Source organism: Lathyrus oleraceus, chromosome 4 (genome assembly GCF_024323335.1).
Source record: "Lathyrus oleraceus cultivar Zhongwan6 chromosome 4, CAAS_Psat_ZW6_1.0, whole genome shotgun sequence".
In the NCBI taxonomy this organism is placed as follows: Eukaryota; Viridiplantae; Streptophyta; class Magnoliopsida; order Fabales; family Fabaceae; genus Lathyrus; species Lathyrus oleraceus.
The window spans coordinates 75,209,242-75,236,948 of record NC_066582.1 but is presented as its reverse complement, the minus strand read 5'-3'; the positions used below and the strand labels follow the sequence as shown (position 1 = coordinate 75,236,948).

At 34.1% G+C, this 27,707-nt stretch overlaps 1 protein-coding gene across 1 annotated transcript; it reads left to right on the top strand.

The window, feature by feature from the left end:
- Positions 1–19,206: 19,206 nt before the first annotated feature.
- LOC127136104 (uncharacterized) lies at positions 19,207–20,319 on the top strand. Its single transcript, XM_051062700.1, has 2 exons — positions 19,207–19,586; positions 19,725–20,319. The coding sequence occupies exons 1-2, from the start codon at positions 19,207–19,209 to the stop codon at positions 20,317–20,319; spliced, it is 975 nt and encodes a 324-aa protein (XP_050918657.1).
- Positions 20,320–27,707: the final 7,388 nt, after the last annotated feature.

Genomic DNA, 27,707 nt, shown 5'->3' with positions numbered 1-27,707 from the left:
ATGCTTTAGGACTAGCCCTTCTCTTCTTCTCCTCACTCTAACCCAAGCCAAAAATCTTTTATTTCACACTTTGACATTGTTTTTCACACTAGAAACCTAGGCATTATGCCTTTGACTTTTCAAAACTTTTCATTAATACTCATTGTGAATGAATCTTAATCCTACTTTGACTTCATTTTGTAAATAAACCTAATTTGTAAATATAACTCACTTCAAGTTGTTTTTGTGGTTCCAATGACCACCTTTGTTAAAACCTTTTCATAAACATTAGTCATAGGTTTGAGTTATCATAGTGGTTGATATAAATCTCACCTCATCCTTAGTGATTGGACTATAAGTCTTCCATACTTATTATAGGGTTAACCCCTCATTAGTATGTTGAAGTTCTCCTCACATGGTGGATTGTTGGTTTAGGTTGAGTTTTCTCCCTTTGATAACAAAAGACCTTAAGGCTTTTGATCAAATCAATTCACCAATTTTTTTTTGAGATTTTTACCCCGAACTACGAGGTTTTGATCCTACCTTTGTGACGGTACGTAGGCAATGGGTTCATTCATTCAAACAACAAAATTTGTAAATATAATTTATTCTTTTCTCATCCCCCCCAATCTTGTGCACATATTTTCACAAATACCAACCTACAACACATATTTTCAAAAAGAGGTTCCCTTAGAGTACTAAGGATGTTTTGGGTGCGTAAAACCTTTCCATTTCATAACCAACCCCCTTACCTAGATCTCTGACATTTTTATTAGTTTTCGATTCGATAAAACTTCTTACTTGGCTTTTGTTCGCTTTTTAGCCTTTCCTTTAGACAAATAAAAGTGCGGTGGCGACTCGAATTGTATGTTTACTTTTGGTTTAGTCAATAAACCTAAAGGTGACGAAAACCCCGCTACAAAATCCTCAGCGGATCTATTCCCTTTCCCCAACCAGGGTCGAACCTTTGAGATGGATGGTTTATATCCATCCCCAACTCTTTTCTCTAGCTAATGCCTTCATCCTGTCGAGATTAGTCGAGTGTTGTAGCGATGATTTAGATCAGTGACATTTGTATCCTTTGTAATTGCTTTGTCAACATAATCATCATATACATATACATATATATATATATATATATATATATATATATATATATATATATATATATATATATATATATACATTCATAGATTTCATTATTTCATTATTATTTCACTTTGTGATTCATTATTTTTTCTAATCCTCTGCTATGGTGGTATCCTTTCCCCCACGCAAATTTGGTGTGTCTGTCCTCCCTCAATTGTAGACTGTCAACCCCTAAAGCAGAAAGAATTTAACCTTTCTCATTCCCCACTGAGTTATTTCCTCATGGATGATTATTATTTTAGCTTCCTCCCTAATCGATTATCTGGATAGAACCATTCCCCTTGAGTTATATCCTCACCAGGTCGAGTCTTTGATTGACCATTTCTTTCTAGCTCTTACCTAGATAGATGCTTTTGGTCCACTGAGAGTCTATTACCCGGTAACTGGTAATGCTCTTCTCGGTTTGTGAGTACATTACTCTTACCCAATACCCGGTAATAGTAATCTATTTCCTCTTGTTTTACCCAGCGGTTTTGTTTTACGTTTCCCCAGGTAGTCTATCCTTGATATGTTCATCTTAACCGATGACAAATATTCTTTTCTTTTGAGTTTATCCTTGATATGTTCATCCTAACCGATGAAGGATATTCTCTTTGTTGTTTTCTACCCACTAAAAAGGTAGTTTTAATCCCTATTTTCCATTCCCTAGAGGGTCAATCCTTGATATGTTCATCTTAATTGATGACGGGTTTCCTCCTGTGATAGATGATATACTTCCCATTCCCCAGAGGGTCAATCCTTGATATGTTCATCTTAACTGATGACGGGTCTCCCAGTAACCGGTAATAGATGATATATTTCTGTCACTCCTGTGTTGAAGTTCATTTCTTCCCCGGTTGAGTTTGAGTGTGTATTTCCTTGGTGAAATCATTGTCCCCTGTTTGGATCAAGTATTTTAGTTTTGTCCTGATTCACTCGTTTCCCCTGCAAATTTTCCCCTTTATCCCTGGCTGAGTCTTTCCATTGATTTATTTTCATGGAATTTCTCTCGTGTCTCCAGTAGTTTTAAGTCGTAGTCTGGCCTACGCATAACTTTTTATCCCCCAGAGTCTATGTCTCCCCAGTGAGTTTTCCTTATGGAATGCATTATGCTCCTGCAGACTTTCAGTCTCTCCGGATTCTTTTCCTTTGTGGCAACATTTTCCCCACAGAGATTATTTTTAACGTTTCATATCATATGCATCATGAGGTCTCTTAGGGACCAAAATTTGTTTCTATTGTTGTTATGTAAATTCCATTCTACTGAGTCGATACAAGATTTTAACCTTCATCTCCTCAGCTAGAACATCCTTAAATAGGGGCAGCTGTAAGACCCCAATTTTGACCCTAAGATCCCTCATGCTATCTCATCATATACATTGGCATTGGGATCACACCTTGGCATCATCCTCACCCCTCATACATTGGGTTTGCATTGTAGAGATCACCAAGCACATTTGATTGTATCATACTTCATTTTTCTTTGTCTACTAACCAAAATACCAAAAATATGTCAATGTATAGTTTGTTGCTTTTGTAGGTAGTGTGTATGCTCACCCATGCTTTATCAAGCTCATATCTAGGGTTTAAGAACCTCAATGCAAGGAGTGCAACCAAGAAATGGTTCACATTGACTCTAATTATCATGCATGTATCCCCATGATCTTCATATGTTATTTTAATCAAGAAGTCATCAAGAGTTTGGAGTTTGTTTGCCTTGGAAACCCTAATTTATCTGGGTATCTGGTGTGACTTCTTCAACAAGTTTCTTCAACAATTTATAAAATATTTCAAGGGATACTTCATATTTCATCATCTTATACATATTTTATCCTCCATGAGTCCCAAAATTCAAGAGAATGTCAAGCTAGCAAGATGGTTCATGGTGGTTGACCAGAGAAAGTCAGCTGGTCAAAATTGGGGTTCCCTAGACCCTATATCCTACAATTTTTGTCATATGAAAATGATTCCAAGAGAAACGTTACTCAAAATGACATTTCAAACAACTTTCACGTTGAAGTCAAGATCTAGTTTGGCTTGGAAAGTCATTTTTTATGGTGAAAGATTATAGGTTATTTTCTCTGAACCCTAGTTTGGAGGTCAACATCCCAAGACCATAACTTTTTCAATTTTTATAAGATTAAAGCCATTAAAATTCTATGATCACATTTAAGATGTCTACTTTAACTTTTATATTTGGAGGAAGTTCAAATTCAACTTGCAAATGCATGTGCCAAGAGGAAACATTATAGGTCATTTTGGGCCAATACCATTGAACAAGTGATTTTCCTCAACTTCTAAAATGCATAACTCCTTCATGCAAAATCCAAATGAGGTCAAATTTATGACCAAATTGAAGATATTTTAGAGATATACAACTTTTATTAAGAAATTTTCTCATTTGAACTCCGTAGAAAAAGTTATTCAAGGTGGAAGAAGTGAAGATTTGACTTGGGACTTAGAAAATTTTCAAATATGTTTGATTTCCCTAACTTCCACCTCAAAATTCATCATGATCCAAGCTTCAAATGAAAATATATTCAACATTAAAGTTGTTCCCCTTGATCTCACCTTCCTAAAAAGTCCAATATCATCTCATTTGGCCAAATAATGAAGGACTTGCGCATGGGTGTAAGTTAAAGGACCATTTGGATGTTTTCCAATTCCATTTTTTATACACATTTGCATGGACTTCTAACATGAATTCAGCATGATGCACACTCATTTTTGGATCAAAACACATCATTTCATGGGCCTAGCACACGCTCATGCAACCATGCAAAGGGAATTTTGAAATTTTGCCAAAATTGGAACTGTGTGGAAATCAATATCCTTGGCTATAAATAAGACCCTTATTGCTCAGAATTAAGGAGCTCATGCCCAAGCTTTGAACCTGGAACCCCAAACCCTCACCATTGAAGGATAAACTTAAGGATTTTGTTTGAAAATCGAGTTTCAATTCTCCATCTGTTTTGAGATTGAAACTCCAAGAGTACATATTTCTCCTTGATCCATTTCACCTCCATTAAGCATCTGAAGCAAGGACAAGCATAATTGAAAGCAAGATCGTGCCAATCTGAAGCTCCATTGAAGGTGAATTTTCAGAATTTTCATCTCTTTGATTCTCCCTCAATTCTTCATCATTCTTGTTGATTTTTGGTTGTCTGAAGTCCTATCAATGTAAGCAAGAAGATTGAGTTGCTTTGAGGTCAAATCGAAGCAACTCAGTTCATGATCCTCAAAATTCAAATCCCTGTATCGTTTTATATACTTGGAATTTGACAAAATTGAGGCCAGATTCGTGCTCCTGAGCATTTTCCCTTCAAATTAGTGTATTCACTTTTCATTTTTCATAAGGTTTTGGTTGGACCGGTCCGGTGGCTCTCACCGGAGAAGATGACCGAAACTAGAGCTCCGGTGGTGCGCTGGATCAATCCAGGCCATCTGATCCATTTGAATTGTTTTAATCTCATGCGTCCAAACTGATTACCATGCCTGCAGGGTGTTTGACTCGTGTGCATATGGAACGCGTGTTTCTAGCCATCTGATCTGCCACCTCAGTTAATGAGGGAGATTAGATGGCTCTCATTTTTTTTATTTTCTGTTTATTTCATTTAATCCCTTATTTTTTATTAATACATATTAATTTCATTTTTAATCCAAAAAATATGGGTCTTTCCCCAAAAAAAATTGAATATTTTCCTCTTTCATTTTCTGACTTAAAATTATTTTTTGGATTAATTTTGATATTTTTCATGATTTAATTGTTTTTGTGCATATTTTTAATTGTTTAAAAATACTTCTGACTTTTCAAAAATTATGAAATTTTTTGTCTAAGGTCCTTTGACTTTGTTTGACCTAGGATAAATCTCTTGGATATTTATTTGGTGTTTTGAAGAGGTTTTATGTTTTTGATCAAACATTATTTAATTTAAATGCATTTTAATTTGATTTTTAATTGATTAATTATGTAGAAATTATGTTGAGCCATTTTTATTGACTTGTGAAGTTTGACTATGTGTTTGGGCCTTGGTTAAGATTGATTTGACTTTTGCTGGATTAAAATCATTGGATTTAGGGGATTGATGAAATATACATTTCATCTCCCAAAATGAATGAATGATTTTAATTTGATAAAATTCCTCCCATGACCAATTTGTGTTGATCTCATCTCCCATCCCTCTTCATCTTCAATCCATTTCTATCCCATCCCTTTCATTGACCAATGAAGTCTCAATATCCTAAGGCTAATTGGTTCATCAATAACTTTAAGTTAGATGAACCAATACAGGTATGGATGAGATTAGGTCCATCCTTTGTTCATTTTCTTTTTGTGTGTGGTATGTTTTAGGAGTATGGTTCATTATACCATATCATTAACATGCATTAACACCAAAATTTCTATTGCCCGACCTCAGATAGTTGTGACTTCTACATAAGTCCAATTATGATTGCTTAACATGACGCTAAACTTTGACCCAAAGGCATAGCATTCTAGTAAGTGAGATTGTAAGTCTCCCCCTTTCATGGTATTGCGTGGAAATGTGGCCTTTTTTCCTTCCTTTGGAAGATGTCTTGGTTCAATGATTCACGCTTTTGAATAGAGGGTTGAGTGTTATCCAAAGAATGACTTAATCAATTGAGAAGCAAAACATCACTAACATCTAATCAACTAACATTTGACTAACTTTTATTATTCTTGCTTTTAATTTCAAGTCATTTAATTTATGCAATTTGAATTCAAGCCATTTACCATTTCATTTGTCATTTACATATCATTTAACTTGTTTATGTTTATGTCATTTTTTCACTTTGCTCACTTGAGCCATATATATTGTGATTGTATATATTTGTCTGTGTATCTTGTTTGTGTTTATGGTCTTAGGACCTTAAAATACTTAATAAACAACAAAAACCCTAAAAAATGTTTATGTGGACTGTTGGATTTGATCCGAGCTTTGGACTTAGAATTAGGCAACATTCCCTATGCAAAAGGACTTGGGCAATGCCAACTTTTCTGAGACCAAGTTATTGTGAGTTGAGCTTCCATCTGATGCAAGTATTGGGATCCACATGAATTCATCTGCTACATGGTCTTGATGCAAATGTTACTTTGAACATGTGTCTAATGCCTTATTCTGAGCCAATCAATGAGTATTTCATCTGATACATGGGAAGATTAAGAAGAAGACTGTGAAGTTGCTTGCTTGGATGTGGCTATCTTTATTTGATGCCTTGCTCTTCATATTGCTACTTTCTTATTGATATTACTTGATTTAAAGTCCAAAGGAAAAATGGGTTTCTATATGACATTCTTGTCTATTGGATTGCATCCCATTGGTCAGATCTTTTCAACTCTTAACTTTTAAATTTTTGCTTAGGATTAGTCTCTCCATCTCCTCCCATTCTCTTAAATTTCAAAATCTCTCCCCCTTTTCAAAATCTTCTTTGCTTGTGATTTCTAAACTTAGACTTTATTGCAAATTAGAAACTTTGGCCTTATGTCATTGCATTTTTAAACTCTTTTCCTAAATCAAGCTTGTAAATGAATCTAATCATATTGACTTAAAATTTCAAAATACAAAAAGAACTAACGCTCATTCAAATTCTTTTAGGACCTTTGTGCCTATTTTAAACTTAAACTTTTACTAAAAGCAATCAACTCATTTTGAAATTGTTACCACGAACTACAAGGTTTTGATCCCTCATTTTCATGTTGGTACGTAGGCACAAGTCCGAAGGTCTTGTCAGACATAAAAATATAATTAATGAATTCTTTTCTCATCCCCACACTCTATTTATTGCAAACATTTTTTATACCAAAACACATACACACATAAAAAGGGCTTCATAGGAGTACCTAGGACACTTTGGGTGCTAACACCACCAACCCCCTTACCTGTAATCTCTGGCATTTTATTAGTTTTGATTTGAAAACTTCTTATTTTTGGGTTTTGTTCGTACTTTTCCCTTTTTCTTTGGAAACAATAAAACCGCGGTGGCGACTCTGGTTTTATTGACGTTAAGTTTATCCATAGCTTAATGGTCATGAATTTACCTCTACAAATTATACATATTGTGTGCTTGTGGTTTTATTTTGTTTGTGGTCTTTGGACCTTAAAATACCTAATAACAACAAAAACCCTAAAAAAAATCTTGGTGGATTGTTGGACTTGATATGAACTTTTGGACTTAGAATAGGAAACTTCTCTATGCTCAGAGGACTTGGCCAATGCTACTATTGGAGACTGAGTTATCCTTGACTATGCTTATCATCTGATGTAAACCTTGAGTGCCCTAGTTCATCTGTTATGTTGTCTTTTTGTTTAATCAGTTATTTTGACTTTGTAATTGATGTCTGATGATTGTTTTTCTCAGAATTTGCCAAGGAATATTTTCATCTGATACATTGGAGGAAATTGAAGATTGATAGCTATTGGAGTGCTTGATTGTATGTTATGGCTATATTTATTTGATTCCTTGATCTTCGTATGATGTGCTTGGATGTTTGCTTATGCTTGTTGCTTGCTCAAAATTCCAAAGGAAACATGTTTCTATCTGACATTCTTGTCTTGTGGGTTGCATCCCATTGGTCAGATCTTTTCAACTCTTAACTTTTAATTTTTGTCTAGGGTGGTCTTTTTATCTCCTCCCATTACTTTAATTTCAAACCTCCCCCTCTTTTCAAAACCTTTTTTTCTTGTGTTTTCAAACTTAGACATGTTTTAATTATTAGAAACTTTGGCCTTATGCCAATGAATTTTCAAACATTTTCTTAAATCAAACTTGTAAATAAACTTAACCATATTGACTTTAATTTCAAAAGACAAAATGAACTAACAACCTCTTTCAAGTCTTTGGCCATTTTGTGCCTTTTCCAATTAAACCTTTGATAAAATCAATTCACCAACTCCTTTGAAATTTTTACCACGAACTATGGGGTTTTGATCCCTCATTTTTATGTTGGTACGTAGCCATAAGACCAAAGGTCTTGTCAAACACAAAGATATAATTAATGAATTCCTTTCTCATCCCCTCACTCTATATTTTTTATCAAACATCATTTTTACCAAAACACTTGCACACAAAAAGGTCTCCCTAGGAGTACCTAGGACACTTTGGGTGTTAATACCTTCCCTCTGTGTAACCAACCCCCTTACCTGTAATCTCTGACATTTTATTAGTTTTTATTTGAAAACTTCTTATCTTTGGGTTTTGTTCATACTTTTCCCTTTTCCTTTGGAAACAATAAAAGTATGGTGGCGACTATGGTTTTATTGATGTCAAGTTTATCCATAACTTAATGGTCATGAATCTACCTCTACACAATGTGACTTTGTGTAAATAAATATAAGAAATATATTATGTTTTGGAAACTGCAAAGAAAAGTTACATAGAAATCACTATTTATAGCCGAGATTAGTTGGCATCACGACGCGATCTATTCCTTATCATGCCATGATGATCAACAGATTTTTGTACCTCACTTGTCAATGGTTGAGAACAAGTGGCATTGTGCCATGATCCATCCTCATACCACCACGATGTGGCTTCTATCACACCGCGATGCATTAGTATCGTGGCACAATTTTTCTAGAGGTTAAAGTCCCTTTTTCATCTTTCAAAATACTTATAAGTCCATAAATCCACAATCTAACACTTCCTAGTATTACCAAAACAAGAAAAACTTAAAATAAATCAATTAAACTAACTTCCAAACGGCTAAAATTGAAACTTCCACTTTTTTAATTCTCAAACTTGATGGGTTGCCTCCCATTAAGTGTTTTTTTTATCATCACTAGCTTGACTGATGCATTCGAAGGTTCTGAGAGCACAAGTGAAACCTTTTCAATATGTATGTCACCTCTAAAGTATTGTTCCAACCGTTGTCCATTCACTTTAAATTAAAATGCATCATTTGGTTTTTCAGATTTCTACAACACCGTTAGGAGTACCTCTGTAATAATGAACGACTTTGACCACTTTGATTTCAACTTCCTAGGAAAACATTTCATTTTATAATTAAAAAGGAGAACATGTTGTCCTGATTGGAAGTATCACTTTACCAAGTTCTTATCATGATATATTTTTGTTCTTTATTTTTAGATCAAGGTATTTAATAAGCGTGCATGTGCGTCTCTTCTAATTCATCCAACTTAAGCAATCTTTTTTTTTTCCGGAAAGTTTCTCATCAAAATTAAAAAAAAAAATCACATCCCAATATGCCCCATGCTCTAATTCCACTTGTTGGTGATAATCTTTACCATAGACTAATTGATACATATAGAATCCCAAATGTGTTTTGAAAGTCGTTTTATACGCCCAAAGAACACCATCTAATTTCTTTGACCATTCCTTCTGTGATGATGCAACTGTCTTTTCTAGAATTTATTTAAGTTGTCTGTTTGAAGCTTCAACTTGCCTGCAAGGTTGTGGGGGGTAAGGTGTGGATACTTTATATTTCATATTATACTTTTCCGGCACACTTTCTAAATACTTCTTGCATAAATGGGTCCCTCAATCACTGAACAATACTCTAGGTACTCCGAACCTAGCAAAAACATTCTTTTTCAAAAAATCACTAACAGTGCAAGCATCATTTATACTACACGTCATAGCTTCAATCAATTTGGTAACATAATCAACACATACTAGAATATAAAGATTAGAGCTAGATTGGGGAAAAGGACCCATAAAGTCAATGACCCAACAATCAAATAACTCTACCTCCAAAGTGATATTAGGGAATCTCATCCCTCTTTGTAAGATTACATATCCTTCTACATTTTAGGAAAGTTAATACATAAGACATGCAATCTTGAAACAAGGTTGGACACCAAAAACCACTTTGTAACACCTTAGTTGCAGCTCCTTTCTCACTATGGTAGCCACCATAAGCTGAGTTATAGCAGTCTCACATAATATTATTTGTTTCAATACCTGCAACACACCTAGGAATTAACCCATCAAGACTTATTTTAAACAGATAGGGGTCATCCTAAAGATAAAAGTTAGCTTCTTTGTAGAAGTGTTTTCTTTTCTTTCAAGTGTAGTCCTCAGGTACAATATTTGTAGGTTTATAATTTTTCATATCAGCAAGCCAAGGTCGTTCGCTGATTTTTATTAGGTGCTCATCAGGAAACTCTTCAGTTATGTTCTTTTCCTTCTTAGTCGCGTCGTTATTTTCCATTCTCGAGAGGTGGTCAACTACAACATTCTTAACTCATTTATTATATTGATTTCCAAATCAAATTTTAGCAACAAAAGTATCCATCTTAACAACCTGGACTTGGAATCACCTTTCGTAAATAAGTACTTCCAATCTGCATGATATGTATAAATAACAACTTTAGAACCAATTAGATACGAACATAATTTTTCCAATGCAAATACTACGACTATTAATTATTTTTCAATGGTAGTGTAATTCACTTTATTTTCATTTAAAACTTTGCTAGCATAGTAAATTGCATGGAAAAAATTGACATGTTATTGGCCAAGAATTGCTCCAACAGCGTAATCACTCGCATCACACATGATTTCAAAGGGTAATTCTCAATTTGGGGTGACGATTACTTGTACAGTGACCAACTTTTCTTTAATAATAGAAAAAGAATGTAAATAATAATTTATCAAAATTAAACTCATTCTCTTTCACAAGGAGGTTGCATAGAGATTTTTCAATCTTAGAAAAGTCCTTAATGAAACGTCGGTAGAAACTGGCGTGACCATAAAAACTTCTCACTTCATTAAGATTTATAGGACGAGGTAGTTTCTCAATTACTTCAATTTTGGAATTATTGGCTTCTATACATTTTGAAGAGATTTTGTGTTTTTGAACAATACCTTTAGTTACCATAAAATAAAATTTCTCCCAATTTAAAATAAGGTTTTTCTCCACACATATCTTTAAAACAACATCTAGTCGATCAAGACAACAATCAAAAGAGTTGTCTAATACAAAGAAGTCATCCATAAATACCTTTATGGAATTTTTGTTCATGTCATAGAAGATAGAAAACACGCACCTTTGTAAAGTAGTTGGCGCATTGCATAAACCGAATGGCATCCACCGATAAGAAAAAACTCTAAATGGGCAAGTAAAAGCTCTTTTCTCTTGATCACCAAGATCTATAACAATTTAATTGTAATCCGAATACCCATAAAAGAAACAGTAATACACTTAACATGCTTACCTTTCTAACATCATATCCATGAAGGGTAAAGGAAAGTGATGCAAATTATCCATCCCATCAAAGTATGAGTGGGATTAATTAATTCTTCTCATTTATTATAACAGTCATACGATCCTTCTTGAGAACTACATGCACTAGACTCACCCATTAATTATCATAAATAGGATAAATCATACCTGCGTTGACTAATTTCTCATTACTTCTTTCATCGTTGGGTTCAATCTTCTTTAAGGTTGAACAATAGGTTTAAAATCTTCTTCAAGCTTTATCTTGTCCATGCAATAAGCGAGACTAATTCCCTTCAAATAGGATACACTCTAACCCAACACTTCTTTATTCTTTCTTAATACTTACAATAGCTTCTCTTCCTCTACCTTAGACAAGGTGCTAATAATGATAGATGGGTGTAATTTGCCTTCACTTAAAAATATGTATTTCAAATGTGATGGAAGTTCTTTTAATTCATGAAACTTAGGTCTTTTAACTTCAATAATACCTCCTAGTTCTTCAAACTTTTTGTTAGATTTCTCAATTTGTCTTGCTTGCAATTGGATTATAAACTCAGTGGTCTCTCTGTTTTCTTCTTCACCAATTGTTTTAATAGATTGTACAATGACTTTTTAAATTGGTGATGATGATACTTCTTTTCTAGACACAAATTCAATCACTTTCATAATTAAATCAACTTGGTAGCATTGAGTATTTTCATTATGATGTTTCATGGCTTCAAACATATTAAATACAAGATGCTCTTTGTTGAATCTAAGGATCAATTCTCCCCCTTTAAACATCAATCAAAGCTCTACCTTCTTCTAAGAAGGGTCTTCCCAATAATAAAGGTGTTTCTGCATCTTCAGGCATATCCAAAATCACGAAAGCATGGAATAGTAAATCACCAACTCTTACCAACACATATTCGAACACCCCATAAGGATAAGTGATGGATTTGTCCTCCAAAGTCAAAGTCCTCTTTGTTGGTTTTTGTTCTCCATATTTTAGCTTCTTCATTATAGATATGGGTAATTAAGTTGACACTTAGCGCCAAATCACATAAAGCTTGACCAATCTTCATAAAACCAATAGTGCATGGAATAATGAATCTACTTGGATCTGTCAACTTTGGTGGAAGCTTGCGTTGAATGATAATGTTATATTTTTCAGCTAACTCAATACTTTCATCATCCTTTGAATCGTGATTTCCGTTCAAACTTTCTTTCATGAATTTTGCATAGACCGACATTTTCTCGAGAGCGTCACAAAAGGGAATATTAACTTATAAGGTGGTAAGCATCTCCAGGAATTTTTTAAACTACCCCACTTCCATTTCTCTCTTGGATTTCTTTTTCAGGATGGGATAAGGTGGTTTAACATAGGAAGGTAGTTTGGGTGTTGGGTATTTAGGACTTGTTTCTTTGTTCTTCTCAGGGGTGAGTCTTAGTCAATAAGCTTATCTAGTGTATCCCCCCCCCCCCCCACATAGAATCTTCAGTCTCTTTTTAACTCTCATCACCCTCATTTTCAAATTATCTCTCTTTTTCAACTACTTCCTCTTCCTCATGAGTTTTATCACTTTTTTCTCCCTCCTTATTCATATCACTCAACTTGTGCATTAAATGGAATATTATATTTTTCAACTCAATAGCCTCACCATTTCCACTCATTGACTTTTCTTTGGTGTTACCTACAAGTTCCATATTAGCACCTGGTATAGTTGTAATTAGCTGAGATAATTGTTTCATTAAAGCCTCTAACTTTTTTATCGAATCCTCATGGATTTTGCTCATGATTTCTTGTTTCTTGGAAACTTGTTAAAAATTGATCTAAGTCATCTGTATAAATTTGATCATGGTTTCTTCAAGTGAAGATATTTTACTTTGGAATTCATCTTGCTGTGCATGTTGAGTTCCTTGATTCACATTCAATGTTGGGTTGTTGTTCCACATAAAGTTAGGTTGTTTTGTCTGAAAATTTTACAGCTTGAACTTCTTCACTAACCCATTTGTATCAAACATTCCAATCGAATGACCTCCCTCGCAGTAATCGCAACTCAATAGTTGTATGTGACTTACATTAGCTTGAGAAAGATTATTTCTAGCTAACTGTTTGTTAAGTAGTTTAATTTAAGCTAGTAATGCAACATGAGTTTCTAATGTGAGTAAGCCTTGTGGCACGCCTGCAGTTTCAATAACTTTTTCTCCTCTGGCACTGGGTAAATGATAATCATTTTAACTTATATTCTCAATCATCTTTACATGTACTTCAGTTAGAACTCAAATTGTGCCTCCTGCTGACGCATCCAAAAGTATCTTGGTTTGACTTACGAGACCTCTTATGAAATTTTGCATTTATTCCATGATGCTCATGTTGTGATTAGTACACATTCAAAATAACAACTTAAACCTTTCTCATTAATCATACAAAGACTCTCTTTCCTATTTCTCAAATTTAGAAATCTCTGCCTTTCTCTAATTAAAATGAGTAGTAGTGAAGAACCTTTCCAGAAATCTATCTTCTAACTCTTTTCAGGTTGCAATTGTTCTACTAGGTAGACATAACAACCATTCCTTCGCCTTTCCCATTAGATAAAAGTTGAACAACCTCAATTTAACTTGATCTTCAGTTACACCTTCTAGCGTGCATATTCATGAAGTTTCATAAAACTGAGCCAAATGTTCCCAAGGATCCTTCTTCACATTACCGTCAAACTGGTTTTCCCTCAAACCTAAAAGCACATAACTTTTTATAATAAACTTAGCAGGTTAGCATGTTGGAAACCCATAGATACTTGCCCTACATCATGCAGTAGTCTCGTATAGTTAGTAGTTGTTGTCTTTCCATGGTTGTTTTTTCTAGTCTTGATCCTAAAACTTGCATAAACAACTAAAAATACACTTAATAGTATTTATGTTAAACCAAAAACTAAATAAGAACAAAAAATAATAATCAAAATAAAATAATAAACTAATATAAAAAAATAAAATAAAAAAAATAAAAAAAAAACTAAAACTAAAAAGTCTCACAAAATTGTCTTGTTGAAATTTTAACAATCTTCGACAATGACGCCAAAAACTTGATGATAGATCGATCAGTGTATCAATAGTGTCAAAGTAATAATTAAAAAATTTGTCTACACGGGGATTGTAATTTAATAAGGTATACTATTGTGCAAATTAAGAGTAATAGAGTTTTGAGTTTGAATGCGAAAAGTAAATAGAAAGGTTATCATAATGTGAAAGGCGATTAGGTTTCGTCTTGAATCCCCAGTATGTTATTATTGATGTTAGCGTCTATCTACCATTTTGATGATTAATTCAATTACCATGACAGTTTAACTAAGTCGTTATATTCAATCTCTTGGTTTATAACTCACTATTCTAAGTTATAATTCCCTAATCTCTTAGGTCAATTCGATAGTTAAAATAGGCAATGTTTGTTCGTTAAACCATAAGTCACAACCTTACAATTTCCTAACTCCAGCTCAATTATTAGTTTGAGTAGTTAATTTAGATGTGATTCATACAATTAGGGTTAGTAATCAACATGAATCTGAATCGATATATGGACATTCGTAAATGCATATAAAGCATTAAACGCAAATATTAACTGAATAAAAAATTGAATTAATCAAAAGAGTAAATAGTACAAAAACCTAAGATATGGTCATAACTGATCCATACAGATTCATCTCAATAAAACCCAACCTAAGAAAATTGACTACTCATAACTAGATAATTCATAACAACAGAGGTAAGATAAATATACATGGATTTCTAGTTAGAATTCGGCTTCCAATGGTGAAAACTTTCACTCTATAACTCCACAATATATCTCTATTGTCAGAAATTAGATTGACAGAAGAAGATCATCAAAAAATATGCAAAAATCTCTTTATAAAGATGCAAATCGTGTCCGGCCTCACGTGGCATCGCGCCACAATGCTAATGCATCACACCACAATAAAATATGCATCGTGCCATGATGGGGCGTGATAATTGGATTGCTGAATTGCCTCAAATTTGCTCTTTTCACACGACTTTTACCTATTTTCTTCTTTCTTCCATTTATTAAAAAACATAATAAATCCTAATCACTTTTACATAGACTAAATAAATATTTTCTCTATATAAACACTATCTCATTTGCATTGTATTTTGCCTTAAAATAATTATCAATTATAACATTAATGTAACATATATTCTTTTCATTACTATAAGTATAGTTATTAATTTTTATTATATTTAACTATTTTATTATAAGTGCGATTAATAAAGATATTTTAGTAAATATATTACTTAATAGCTTTTATGTCAAAATGACTTTAATATTAAAAAAAAATCTTTTGAAGTGGTGACATCTAATCTAATGAATATAATGATTCTTGTTTTGTTTTGTTACATTTAAAACAAAAATGAGTATAAAGGAACTACTACCGGTATTATTGGGGCTAATTAATTAATTGTAGAAAAGTAGATTGATGTTAGTTGGCGGATGGTTGGCTGGATAGCTGAGCTGCATGACGGCTGTGTCTTGTGAAATTAATTCAAACATTTCAACAATTAGACAGAACAGACAGTTGGCTTACTTTCTTGTAGCTCAACTTCATCCAATTAAGTTGCGCACGGTACTACCTATATTCATAATGCTACTACTAACTTTATTTAACTATTACTCTAATCATTATAAATAATAATCGTCTACATCATGTGGAAGAAGAAAAACAAGAAAGAAGAAGATGTTGCTTTTAAATCTGATTTGGAGAAAGTTTTAACAATATTAAGTGAGATTTCCTTGCAAACATGTCTTTGGAAATTCTCGTCCATCACTATCGGACTAATCATGCATTATCTAATTTCTTCATCTTTGTCTATAATGTGAATGGATGGATGACTGGTTAGTTTAAAAATTTATAAAAATAAATAAAAATATCATAAATTATTTTAAGTATGTTTCTCAAACAATATTACAATATTTATGACACATAAGTTTAAAATCAAATAGGTTCATTCAATCATACCCTTAATAGAAGATTGAAAGTTATTTTAGCTAGTAAGCTAATAGTTCATATATTTTAAATTAGCGAATGGCTAATGCAAATAAATTAATTTATTAAACTTATAGTGCTTAATAAAATTAACAGTTAATTAATTTATATTTGTAAAATAACATTAAAAAAATAGGTTTGATTATATTTAATATTTTATTTGTTACATCTTTAAATGAAGTTGACCATCATGAAATAGATTGAGGCATTGTTCATTAACTTTAAAAAATTTATCAATGTCTTTAATTTTTATTTGTATTGCACCACGAAGAAATATATTAGTAACAACAAAATGGTCAATTCATTTCGACTGAAGATTTTCAGTCAGAATTTTTAGACGGGAATTAAGCAAATAAACCTTTTGACCATAGTGGATTCCTTTCTAAATATCATCTTATCATGAAAATGCTTAGTTTTATTCTTATAGATTTTTGAGCTCTCATAGACTTCTAGACTAAGCTCTTCAGTAGTCGGAGCTTTCTCTCCACACATGTCTTCTACTTTTCAAGATTACAACTCTTAGCAGTAAAATAAGTATGGTGCTTGTAACACTCTGAATTGAATTAACTTATTTAATTGAATTTTGTTGATTTATTTTATTATTTAAATGATTTAATATACTTTTAATAATTTAATTGGTGATAATATGTGTTATGTGATGTTTGGAGGTTATTAGAATTTGATTAGATATTTAATTAAATTAGTAGAATATTAATTATATAAATAGAAAAATAAGAGAAAAATAGTGATTTGTGATAGAAAATAGAATTACTAGAAAAATAAGGGAAACATGAGAAAGTGGAGGGGTAAAAGTGTAAAGAGGAAAATTAATTATATTTTTAGATTAAAATAAATAGTAAAGGGAGAGGAGTCAAATTTGACAGTACATAGAATTAAGAAAAAGAGGCAAGTGTGAGAGATGAGAATGACAAAGGGTTTGAGAGAGAGAAGGAGAAACCATAACCAAACTTGGAGCTTTTGCCAAAAATTCAAGTAACAGGGAACTACTCTAATATATGTCTATTACATGAAAGATAGAAAGGGATCCTCACCCTCCTCTAAGTTTTAATTCACCATTGTTGTGTCTTATGAATCATTGTATGTGATTACATGTAATCCATAATAATTATAATGTTTGTGTAGGAGTTCGTTTTGTGTTATATCTTGGATATTATGTATAATGTGTTGGTATGAATTATGAATTTGGTTGTTGTCATTGGTGTGTTTTGATGTTATGAACATAACCTTGAATTTGGGATTAATTGAAGAAATTGAATAATAATCGATGACTATATGAGGATTTGATCCCTGTATAATATGTAAATATTTTTTTCTGTGTGAATCAGGGCACTAGGGGTCGAAATCAGAGCTTCGAATGAGCTCACATGACCAAAAATGCATAAATTGCATTCTGCAACGGTGAGACAGGATGCACGTTATACTTCTGGGATAGCTAACAATTGTCAACAGGGTGACAGGGAGACCCTCATGGTCTCCAGGCAGGAATTCTTCTGTCATTCATCACATAGGTGACGTATTGTGAAGGGGGTGGTGAAAGGTTGGGTGGCGCTCTTCACCCAGATGACGACTAGGTCGACATGGCTTCCAGGACTCATTTTTGAGTGATTAGTCTAGTTTTTTATGTTGATTTCTCGTGTAGTCGATGTTTGACTATTGTTTCGGGTAATTGGTGTTACTGATTATTTAAGGTAAAATATTATTATGATGAAGTAATAATTGAATTAATTTGCATGATTGTATATCTTGAATTATAATCATGTGTATGAGTTGTTGTGTTGTGAATACAATTATGTGATGCGAATACAATTATATGTGTTATGTTGAGGTGTGCAGTTCAGAAGTGGGGACTACTGTTGAATGTTGTATTGCATCGTTGGTTATATTTAGAAGTGGAACCATGATTATTGATGTTGCATTATTTTATGTTATGCATCACATTGTGTCAATGTGTTGAAAGAGACAAGTCATGGGTTCAGAAGGGGGACCTGCAATTATTCGGGGTTTATAAGTGGGGACTCGGGGTTCAGAAGTGGGGATCCGGTTCGAATGAGGAACCATTGTTGAATGGATGAGATCAGTAACAAACCGCTGATATCCAAATCGATACCACATGTATTGAGTCGAGTTATGAATCACATTACTTTCCAAATAAAGACTATGTGAATTGAATTATTGTGTTGTTATGTAATTGAATGTGTTTGTCGGTTGTGTAAGTTTATCTACCATTGCATTCTTTTACGCAGTTAATATATTTGAGTGTATTCTCACCTCTTTCTTGTTTGTTTTGTGTTGCTTTATATATTGTTGTACAGATACCCAGGAGGAGTAAATGTTGTTGTGAGTTGGAAGATGGCCTTTGAGCTTTTCTTCATTTACTTTACCGTTATCGCTATTTAGATGGTTTTAAATGCTCTGAACGGGACTTTTTTTTAATCGTTGGATTACGTTACTTTGATTAAGTATTTTCATTTTGATGAGATGATTGAAGGTATGTTATTTATTTGAGTTCTGCTGCGAGTTTGTATTTAGAAAGTATGCATGTTGAATTTGAGTAGCATCCTAAAATGCTGATTTTTGTCCTTTGAATTATGAATTATGGTTTTAGGGTGTTACATTAGTGGTACCATAGCAGGTCGGTCCATCCGGCCAGGTTTTATGATGTTATATATTACCTAGTATGCGACAGTGTATAAACAATGTCGATATAATGTTTCTTCTAATGGTTGTTTACTTGTTTGCAGAGAAATGGCTGGAAGAAATAATTGTGCAATCGCTTATGCTTTGGAGGTTATGGCTCATGTGATGGGTCAGGCGAGTCAGACAATGTAGAATTAGAATGGGATGGAAGGCGAGTTTGGAGGGCTGAGAAAGTTCGAGAGGAACAATCCTCTGACTTTTAAGGGGAGATATGACCCGGAAGGTGCTCAAGTTTGGTTGCAAGAGTATGAGAAGATCTTCAGGGTAATGGAATATTCAGACGAGCAGAAGGTCATGTTTCTTACTCATATGTTGGCTGAGGAAGCGGAGTATTGGTGGGACAATGCTCGTCAGGGGCTTGAAGTTGCGGGTAGTGAGATCACATGGGAAAATTTCATGATTGAGTTCCTTGATAAGTACTTTCATGTTGATGTTTGTAGCAAGATGGAGATCGAGTTCCTTGAGCTAAAGCAAGGTAACATGTTTGTTGATGATTACGTTATGAAGTTTGAAGAGGTGTCTAGGTTCTGACCGCATTACAATGGGGTAGGAGCTAAAGGTTTTAAGTGTATAAAGTTTGAGAGTGGCTTATGTCTAGAGATCAAGCAATTCATCAGGTATCAAGAGATTCGTTAGTTCTTTGTGTTGGTTAATAAGTGTAGAATCTACGATGAGGATAGTCATGCTAAATCTGCTCACTGTAAGAGTGTTAGTGAGAAGAAAAGTGGAAATCAAAACCATGATAAACCTTATGGAGCTCCAGCTAATAAAGGGAACTGCAAGGCTTCCGGTGGGAAAGAGACAAGTGGGGGAGCTGCTCATGCTTCTGTCAGATGTTTTAGTTATGGAGGGATGGGCCATCTTGCTAGTGAATGCAAGAGTTCTGGCCAGAAATATTTCAAGTGTGGAAAGTCAGGACACCGTATTGCTGATTGTAAGAGTAATATGTTGACTTGCTTTAATTGTGGAGAACCATATCACATTAGTACTCAGTGTCAAAACCCAAATAAAGTTCAGTATGGAGGGAAAGTTTTTTCCTTGAGTGGAGCAGAGACTACTAGATCTGATAACTTGATTCGAGTTACGTCCTTTATTAATGGTGTGTCTTTGATTTCTCTTATTGACACGGGTGCAATGCATTTATTCATATCTCTCTATTATGCTAAAAAGTTGAATCTTGAAGTACCTTTTATGGTTATGAGTATGGTCATTGATACCCCAGCTAATGGTTTGGTGACTACTTCATGGGTTTGTTGAAATTACCCTTTGAATATTTATGGTAAGGACTTTGGTATTGACTTAGTCTTCTTACCGTTAAGTCAACTTGATAGTATCCTAGGAATGTGTAAGACTCCAATTTTGTCCCTAAGATCCCTCATGATATTTCATCATATGCATTGGCATTGGGATAACACCTTGACATCCTCCTTACCCCTCTTTCATTAGGTTTGCATTGGGAGAGATGACCAAGCACTTTTGATTGTATCATACTTTGCTTTTCATTATTTACTAACCAAAATACCAAAAATATGTCAATGTATAGTTTGTTGCTTTTGTAGGTAGTGTGTATGCTCACCTATGCTCTATCAAGCTCATATCTAGGGTTTGAGACCCTCAATACAAGAAGCACAATCAAGAATTGGTTCAAATTGTATCTAGACATCATATATGGATCCCCATGATCTTCACAGGTTATTTTGATCAAGAAATCATCAAGAGTTTGGAGTTTGCTTGCCTTGGAAACCCTAATTCATCTGGGTATCTTATGTGACTTCTTCAACAAGTTTCTTCAACATTTGATCAAATATTTCAAGGGATGATTCTTATTACATGATCTCACACATATATGATCCTCCATGAGTTCCAAAAATCAAGAGAATGTCAAGCTAGCAAGTTGGTTCATGGTGGTTGACCAGAGAAAGTCAACTGGTCAAAACTGGGGTTCTCTAGACTCTATGTCCTACAATGTTTGTCATATGAATATTATTCCAAGATCAAGGTTACTTAAAATGACATTAAAAACAATTTTCATGTTGAAGTCAAGAGATAGTTTTTCTTGGAAAGTTATATTTTATGGTGAAAGATTATATGTCATTTTGTCTGAACCCTAGTTTGGAGGTCAACTTCCCAAGACCATAACTTTCTCAATTTATATGATATGAAGGTCATTAAAATGCCATGATCAAATTCAATATGTCTACTTCAACTTTTATGTTTGGAGTAAGTTCAAATTCAACTTGCAAATACATGTGCCAAGAGGAAACATTATAGGTCATTTTGGGCCAATACCATTGAACAAGTGATTTTCCTCAACTTCTAAAATGCATAACTCCTTCATGCCAAATCCATATGAGGTCCAATTTGTGACCCAATTGGATAGGTTTTAAATATCTACAACTTTGATGAAGGAACTTTTCTCATTTGAAGTACATAGAAAAAGTTATTCAAGGTGGAAGAGGTGAACATTTGACTTAGGACTTAGAAACTTTTCAAATATGTTTGATTTCCCAAACTTCCACCTCAAAATCCATCATGATCCAAGCTTTAAATTAAAAATTGTTCAACATGAAAGTTGTTCCCCTTTGTCTCACCTTTCCTAAAAGTCTAAGATCATCTCATTTGGCCAAAGGATAAAGGACTTGCGCATGGGTGCAAAATGAAGAACCATTTGGATGATTTCCACTTCCACTTTTCATACACGATTGCATGGCTTTCCAACATGAATTCAGCATGACTCTCACTCATTTTTGGATCAGATTACATCACTTGATGGGCCTAGCACACGCCCATGCAAGCATGTAAAGAGAATTTCACAAAATTGTCAAATTTGGAAGTGTGTAGAAATCAATCTCATGGCCTATAAATAAGACCCTCATTGCTCAGAATTGAGAACCTCATGCCCAAGCTTTGAACCTACAATCTCAAACCCTCACCATTGAAGGATAAGTTTGAAGATTTTCTTTGAAAATCAAGTTTCAAATCTCCATCTGGTTTAAGATTGAAACCCCAAGAGTCCATACCTTTCGTTGATCCTAATCACTTCCAACAAGCATCTGAAGCAAGGCCAAGCATAATTGAAAGCAAGATCGTGCCAATCTGAAGCTCCATTGAAGGTGAGTTTTCAGAATTTTTATCTCTTCGATTCTCCCTTAATTCTTCACTATTCTTGTTGATTTTTGGTTGTCTGAAGTCCTATCAATGTAGGCAAGAAGATTGAGTTGCTTTGAGGTCAAATCGAAGCAACTCAGTTCATGATCCTCAAAATCCAAATCCCTGTATCTTTTTATATACTTGGAATTGGAGAAATTTGAGGCCAGATTCATGCTCCTGAGCATTTTTCCTTCAAATTAGTGTATTCACTTTTCATTTTACATTGAGTTGAGCTTGGACCAGACCGGTAGTGCTCATCGGAGAAGATGACCGGAGCTAGGGCTCTAGTGGTGTGCTGGATCAATCCAGGCCATCTGATCTGTTTGAAATGTTTTAATCTAACGCGTCCAATCTGATTACCATGCCTGCAACGCATTTGACTAAGGACCTTGTGGAATGCGCGCTCTTGGCCATCTGATATGCCACCTCAATTAGTGAGGGAGATCAGATGGCCCTTGTTTTTTTGATTTTTTGATTTTTTCCATTTAATCCTTTTATTTTAATTAATTCATATCAATTTCATTTTTAATCCAAAAAATATGGGAATTTCACCAAAAAAATTCAAATATTTTTCTCTTTCATTTTCTAAATTAAAATTATTTTTTGGATTAATTTTGATATTTTTCATGATTTTATTGTTTTTGTGCATATTTTTAATTGATTAAAAATACTTCTGACTTTTCAAAAACTATGAAATTTTTTGTCTAAGGTCCTTTGACCTTGTTTGACCTAGGATAAATCTCTTGGCCATTTATTTGGTGTTTTGAAGAGGTTTTAGGTTTTTGACCAAACATAATTCAATTTAAATGCATTTTAATTTGATTTTTAATTGATTAATTGTGTAGAAATTATGTTGAGCCATTTTTATTGACTTGTGAGGTTTGACTATGTGTTTGGGCCTTGGTCAAGGTTGATTTGACTTTTGTTGGATTAAAATCATTGAATTTAGGGGATTGATGAAATGTACATTTCATCTCCCAAAATGAATGAATGTTTTTAATTTGATAAAAGTCCTCCCATGACCAATTTGTGTTTGTCTCATTTACCTTTCCTCTTCATCTTCAATCTCGTTCTTTCCTGTCCCTTCCATTGACCAATGAAGTCTCAATATCCTAAGGCTAATTGGTTCATCAATAACTTAGTGTTAGATGAACCAATACAAGTATGGATGAGATAAGTCAATCCTTTGATCCTTTTCTTTTTTGAGTGTGGTATATTTTAGGAGTATGGTTCATTATACCATATCTCTAACATGCATTAACACCAAAATTTCTATTGCCCGGTCTCAGATAGTTGTCACTTCTACATAAGTCCAATTATGATTGCTTAACATAGCGCTAAATTTTGACCCTAAAGGCATAGCATTCTAGTAAGTGAGATTGTAAGTCTCCCCCCTTTCATGGTATTGTGTGGAAACTTGGCCTTTTTTCCTTCCTTTGGAAGATGTCTTGGTTCAAGGATTCATGCTTGTGAATAGAGGGTTGAGCGTTCTCCAAAGAATGACTTAATCAAGTAACATTTAACTAACTTTTATTATTCTTGCTTTTAATTTCAAGTCATTTACTTTATGCAACTTAAATTCAAGCCATTTACCATTTCATTTGTCATTTACATATCATTTAACTTGTTTATGTTTATGTCATTTTCACTTTGCGCACTTGAGCCATATATTGTGATTGTATATATTTGTTTGTTCATCTTGTTTGTGTTTTTGGTCTTAGGACCTTAAAATACTTAATAAACAACAAAAACCCTAAAAAAATGTTTGTGTGGACTGTTGGATTTGATCTGAACTCTTGGACTTAGAACTAGGCAACATTCCCTATGCATAAGGACTTGGCCAATGCCAACATTTCTGAAATCAAATTACTATGATTTGAGCTTTCATATGATACAAGTATTGGGATCCACATGAATTCATATTTTACATGGTCTTGATACAACTGTTACTTTGAACCTGTGTCTAATGCCTTGTTCTGAGCCAATCAAGGAGTATGTCATCTGATACATGAGAAGATAAAGAAGATTGTTAGCTGTGAAGTTGTTTGCTTGGAAGTCACCATCTTTATTTGATGCCTTGCTCTTCATATTTCTATTTGCTTACTGATTATTGTTTGGTTCAAAGTCCAAAGGGAAATTGGGTTTTCTATATGACATTCTTGTCTGTTGGATTGCATCCCATTGGTCAGATCTTTTCAACTCTCAACTTTTAATTTTATGCTTAGGATTAGTCTCTTCATCTCGTCCAATTTCTTAAATTTCAAAATCTCTCCCCCTTTTCAAAAACTTTCTTTGCTTATGATTTCAAACTTAGACTTTTTTGCAAATTAGAAACTTTGGCCTTATGCCATTGCAATTTTAAACTCTTTTCTTAATTCAATTTGTAAATAAACTTAACAATATTGACATAAAATTTCAAAAGACAAAAAGATAACACCCATTCAAACTTTTGGGCCCTTTGTGCCTCTTTTAAACTTAATTTTTGATTAAAAGTAATCCACTCATTTTGAAATTGATACCACGAACTACAAGGTTTTGATCCCTCATTTTATGTTGGTACGTAGGCACAAGTCCGAAGGTCTTGTCAAACACAAAAATATAATTAATAAATTATTTTCTCATCCCCACACTCTATTTATTTCAAACATCTTTTATACCAAAAACACATACACACATAAAAAAGGGCTCCCTAGGAGTACCTAGGACACTTTGGATGCTAACACCTTTCCTCTGTGTAACCAACCCCCTTACCTGTGATCTCTGGCATTTTATTAGTTTTGATTTGAAAACTTCTTATCTTTGGGTTTTATTCGTACTTTTCCCTTTTCCTTTGGAAACAATAAAAGCGTGGTGGCGACTCTGGTTTTATTGACGTTGAGATTATCCATAGCTTGATGGTCATGAATTTACCGCTACAGAATGAACTGGTTAGAGTTTAACCACGTTCATATTAACTGTTTCGACAGGTCTGTGATGTTTCCAGAGTTTGAACTAGATGAAGATCATATTTTTATGTCGGCTAAGCAAGTGGATGAGTCTTTGAAAGATGACGCTCGCATGTTTATGATGTCCGCTTCTTTGAAGGTCGAAAGCAAAGTGGTAGTCAATGATCTACCAATTTTGCATGATTTTCCAAAGGTGTTCCTCGTTGATATTAGTGATTTTCCACCAGAGCGCGAGGTTGAGTTCACCATAGACTTAGTACTTCGTACTAGTCTTGTGTCGATGGAACCTTATAAAATGTCAGCTTCAGAGATAAGTGAGTTAAAGAAGCAGTTAGAGGGTATGCTTGAAAAGAAGTCAGTTCGACCTAGTGTTTTGTCATGGGGAGTGTCAGTGTTGTTGGTCAAGAAGAAAGATGGTAGCATGAGGTTGTGTGTTGATTATCATCAGCTGAATAAGGTTACTATTAATAATAAGTATCCATTTTCGAGAATTGATTATCTGATGGATCAATTAGTTGGTGCTTGTGTTTTAGTAAGATTGATTTGCGATCGAGCTATCACCATATTCATATGAAGTCAGAAGATATTCTGAAGACAGCATTTAAAACTCTGGATGGTCACTACGAGTATTCAATGATGTCATACAATGTGTCTAATACACCAGGTGTGTTCATAGAGTATATGAATAGGATCTTACATCCTTATTTGGATCAGTTTGTTATGGTATTCATCGATGATATTTTGGTGTATTCTAAGATAGATGAAGAGTATGTAGAACATCTGAGGGTTATGCTACAGACCTTGCAAGAGAAGAGGTTATATGTAGAGTTGTCCAAGTGTGAGTTTTGGTTGTGTGAAATGAGTTTCCTCGGTCATGTGATTTCTAGTGGTGGTATATCAGTTGATCCGTCGAAGGTTGACGTTGTGTAACAGTGGGAGACTCTGAAGTTTGTTACTGAGATCATAAGTTTTTTGGGTTTGGTTAGTTACTACAGAAGTTTTACTGAAGGATTTTCAAAGTTATCTTTTCCTTTGACTCAGTTGACTCAGAAAGGGCAAGCTTATGTGTGGGATGTTCAGTGCAAAGAGAGTTTTTAAGATCTCAAGAGGAAACTAACGTCAATGCCAGTTTTGATTTTTCCAAGTTCGAGTGAAGCTTTTGTTGTGTATTGTGATGCTTCAAAGATGGGTTTGGGCAGTGTGCTTATGAAGAATCGTCAAGTGGTAGCTTATGCTTCGAGACAGCTGAAGGTTCATGAGAGGAATTACCCTACCCATGATTTAGAGTTGACAGTTGTGGTGTTTGTGCTTAAAGTTAGGAGACATTATCTATATGGCTCTAGATATGAAGTGTTCAGTGATCATAAGAGCTTGAATTATTTGTTCGATCAGAAGGAACTAAATATGAGACGAAGGAGATGGCTTAAATTTATGAAGGATTATGATTTTGGTTTGAGTTACCAGTCTAGTAAAGCCAAGTGGTAGCAGATGCGCTAAGCAGAAACTCCTTGCATATATCGTTATTGATGGTTCAAGAGTTTGATTTTATCAAGAAATTACGAGATCTTAGTCTGGTATGCGAGGTAACTCTTAACAGTGTGAAGTTGGGTATGTTAAAGTTGACTAGTGGTATTCTTGAAGAGATCAGAGAAGGTCAGAAACTTGACTTGGAATTGATTGACCGCTTGGTGTTGATCAATCAAGGTAAAGAGGTAGATTTCAGAATTGATGAGGATGGTGAGGTTCCACAATAGAGTTTGTGTTCTAGATGTGCCAGAGCTTAAGAAGAGTATCCTTGAGGAAGGTCATAGGAGTGGTTTGAGTATTCATCCTTGTGCTACTAAGATATATTAAGGTCTGGAGTAGATTTTTTGATGGCCAGGTATGAAGCATGATGTTGTTGAGTTTTTCTATTCTTGTTTGATTTGTTAGAAGTCAAAGATTGAGCATCAGAAGTTGCCAGGATTGATGCAACCATTGTGTATTCCTAAGTGGAAGTGGGATGCCATTTATATGGATTTTGTCACGAGTTTTCATAAGACTTCTAAGGGAAGTGATATAATTTGGGTTCATTTTATTCCAATAAAGATTAGTTATTCGCTGCAGAAGCTAGGTGAGGTTTATATCGAGAAGATTGTCATAATGCATGGTATTCCTTCGAGTATTGTTTCGGATAGAGATTTGAGGTTCACATAGAGGTTCTGAGAGAGTTTGCAAGAAGACTTGGGAACTAAGTTATGGTTGAATTCTGCTTATCATCCGCAAATGGACGGTCAAACATAGAGGACCATCCAATTGTTAGAGGATTTATTGAGAGCTTCTGTGTAGGAGCAAGGAGGTAATTAGGATACTTACTTGCATTTGATTGATGTCACCTATATTGGAATGGCACCATTTGAGGCTTTGTATGGTAGGAAGTCTAGGATACCTTTGTGTTGGGATAAGTTTGGCGAAAGTGTTATACTTTGGCTAGAGATTATTCAGCAGACGACTGAAAAGATCAAGATGATTCAGGAGAAGATGAGAGCTTTGCAGAGTCTCCAGAAGAGT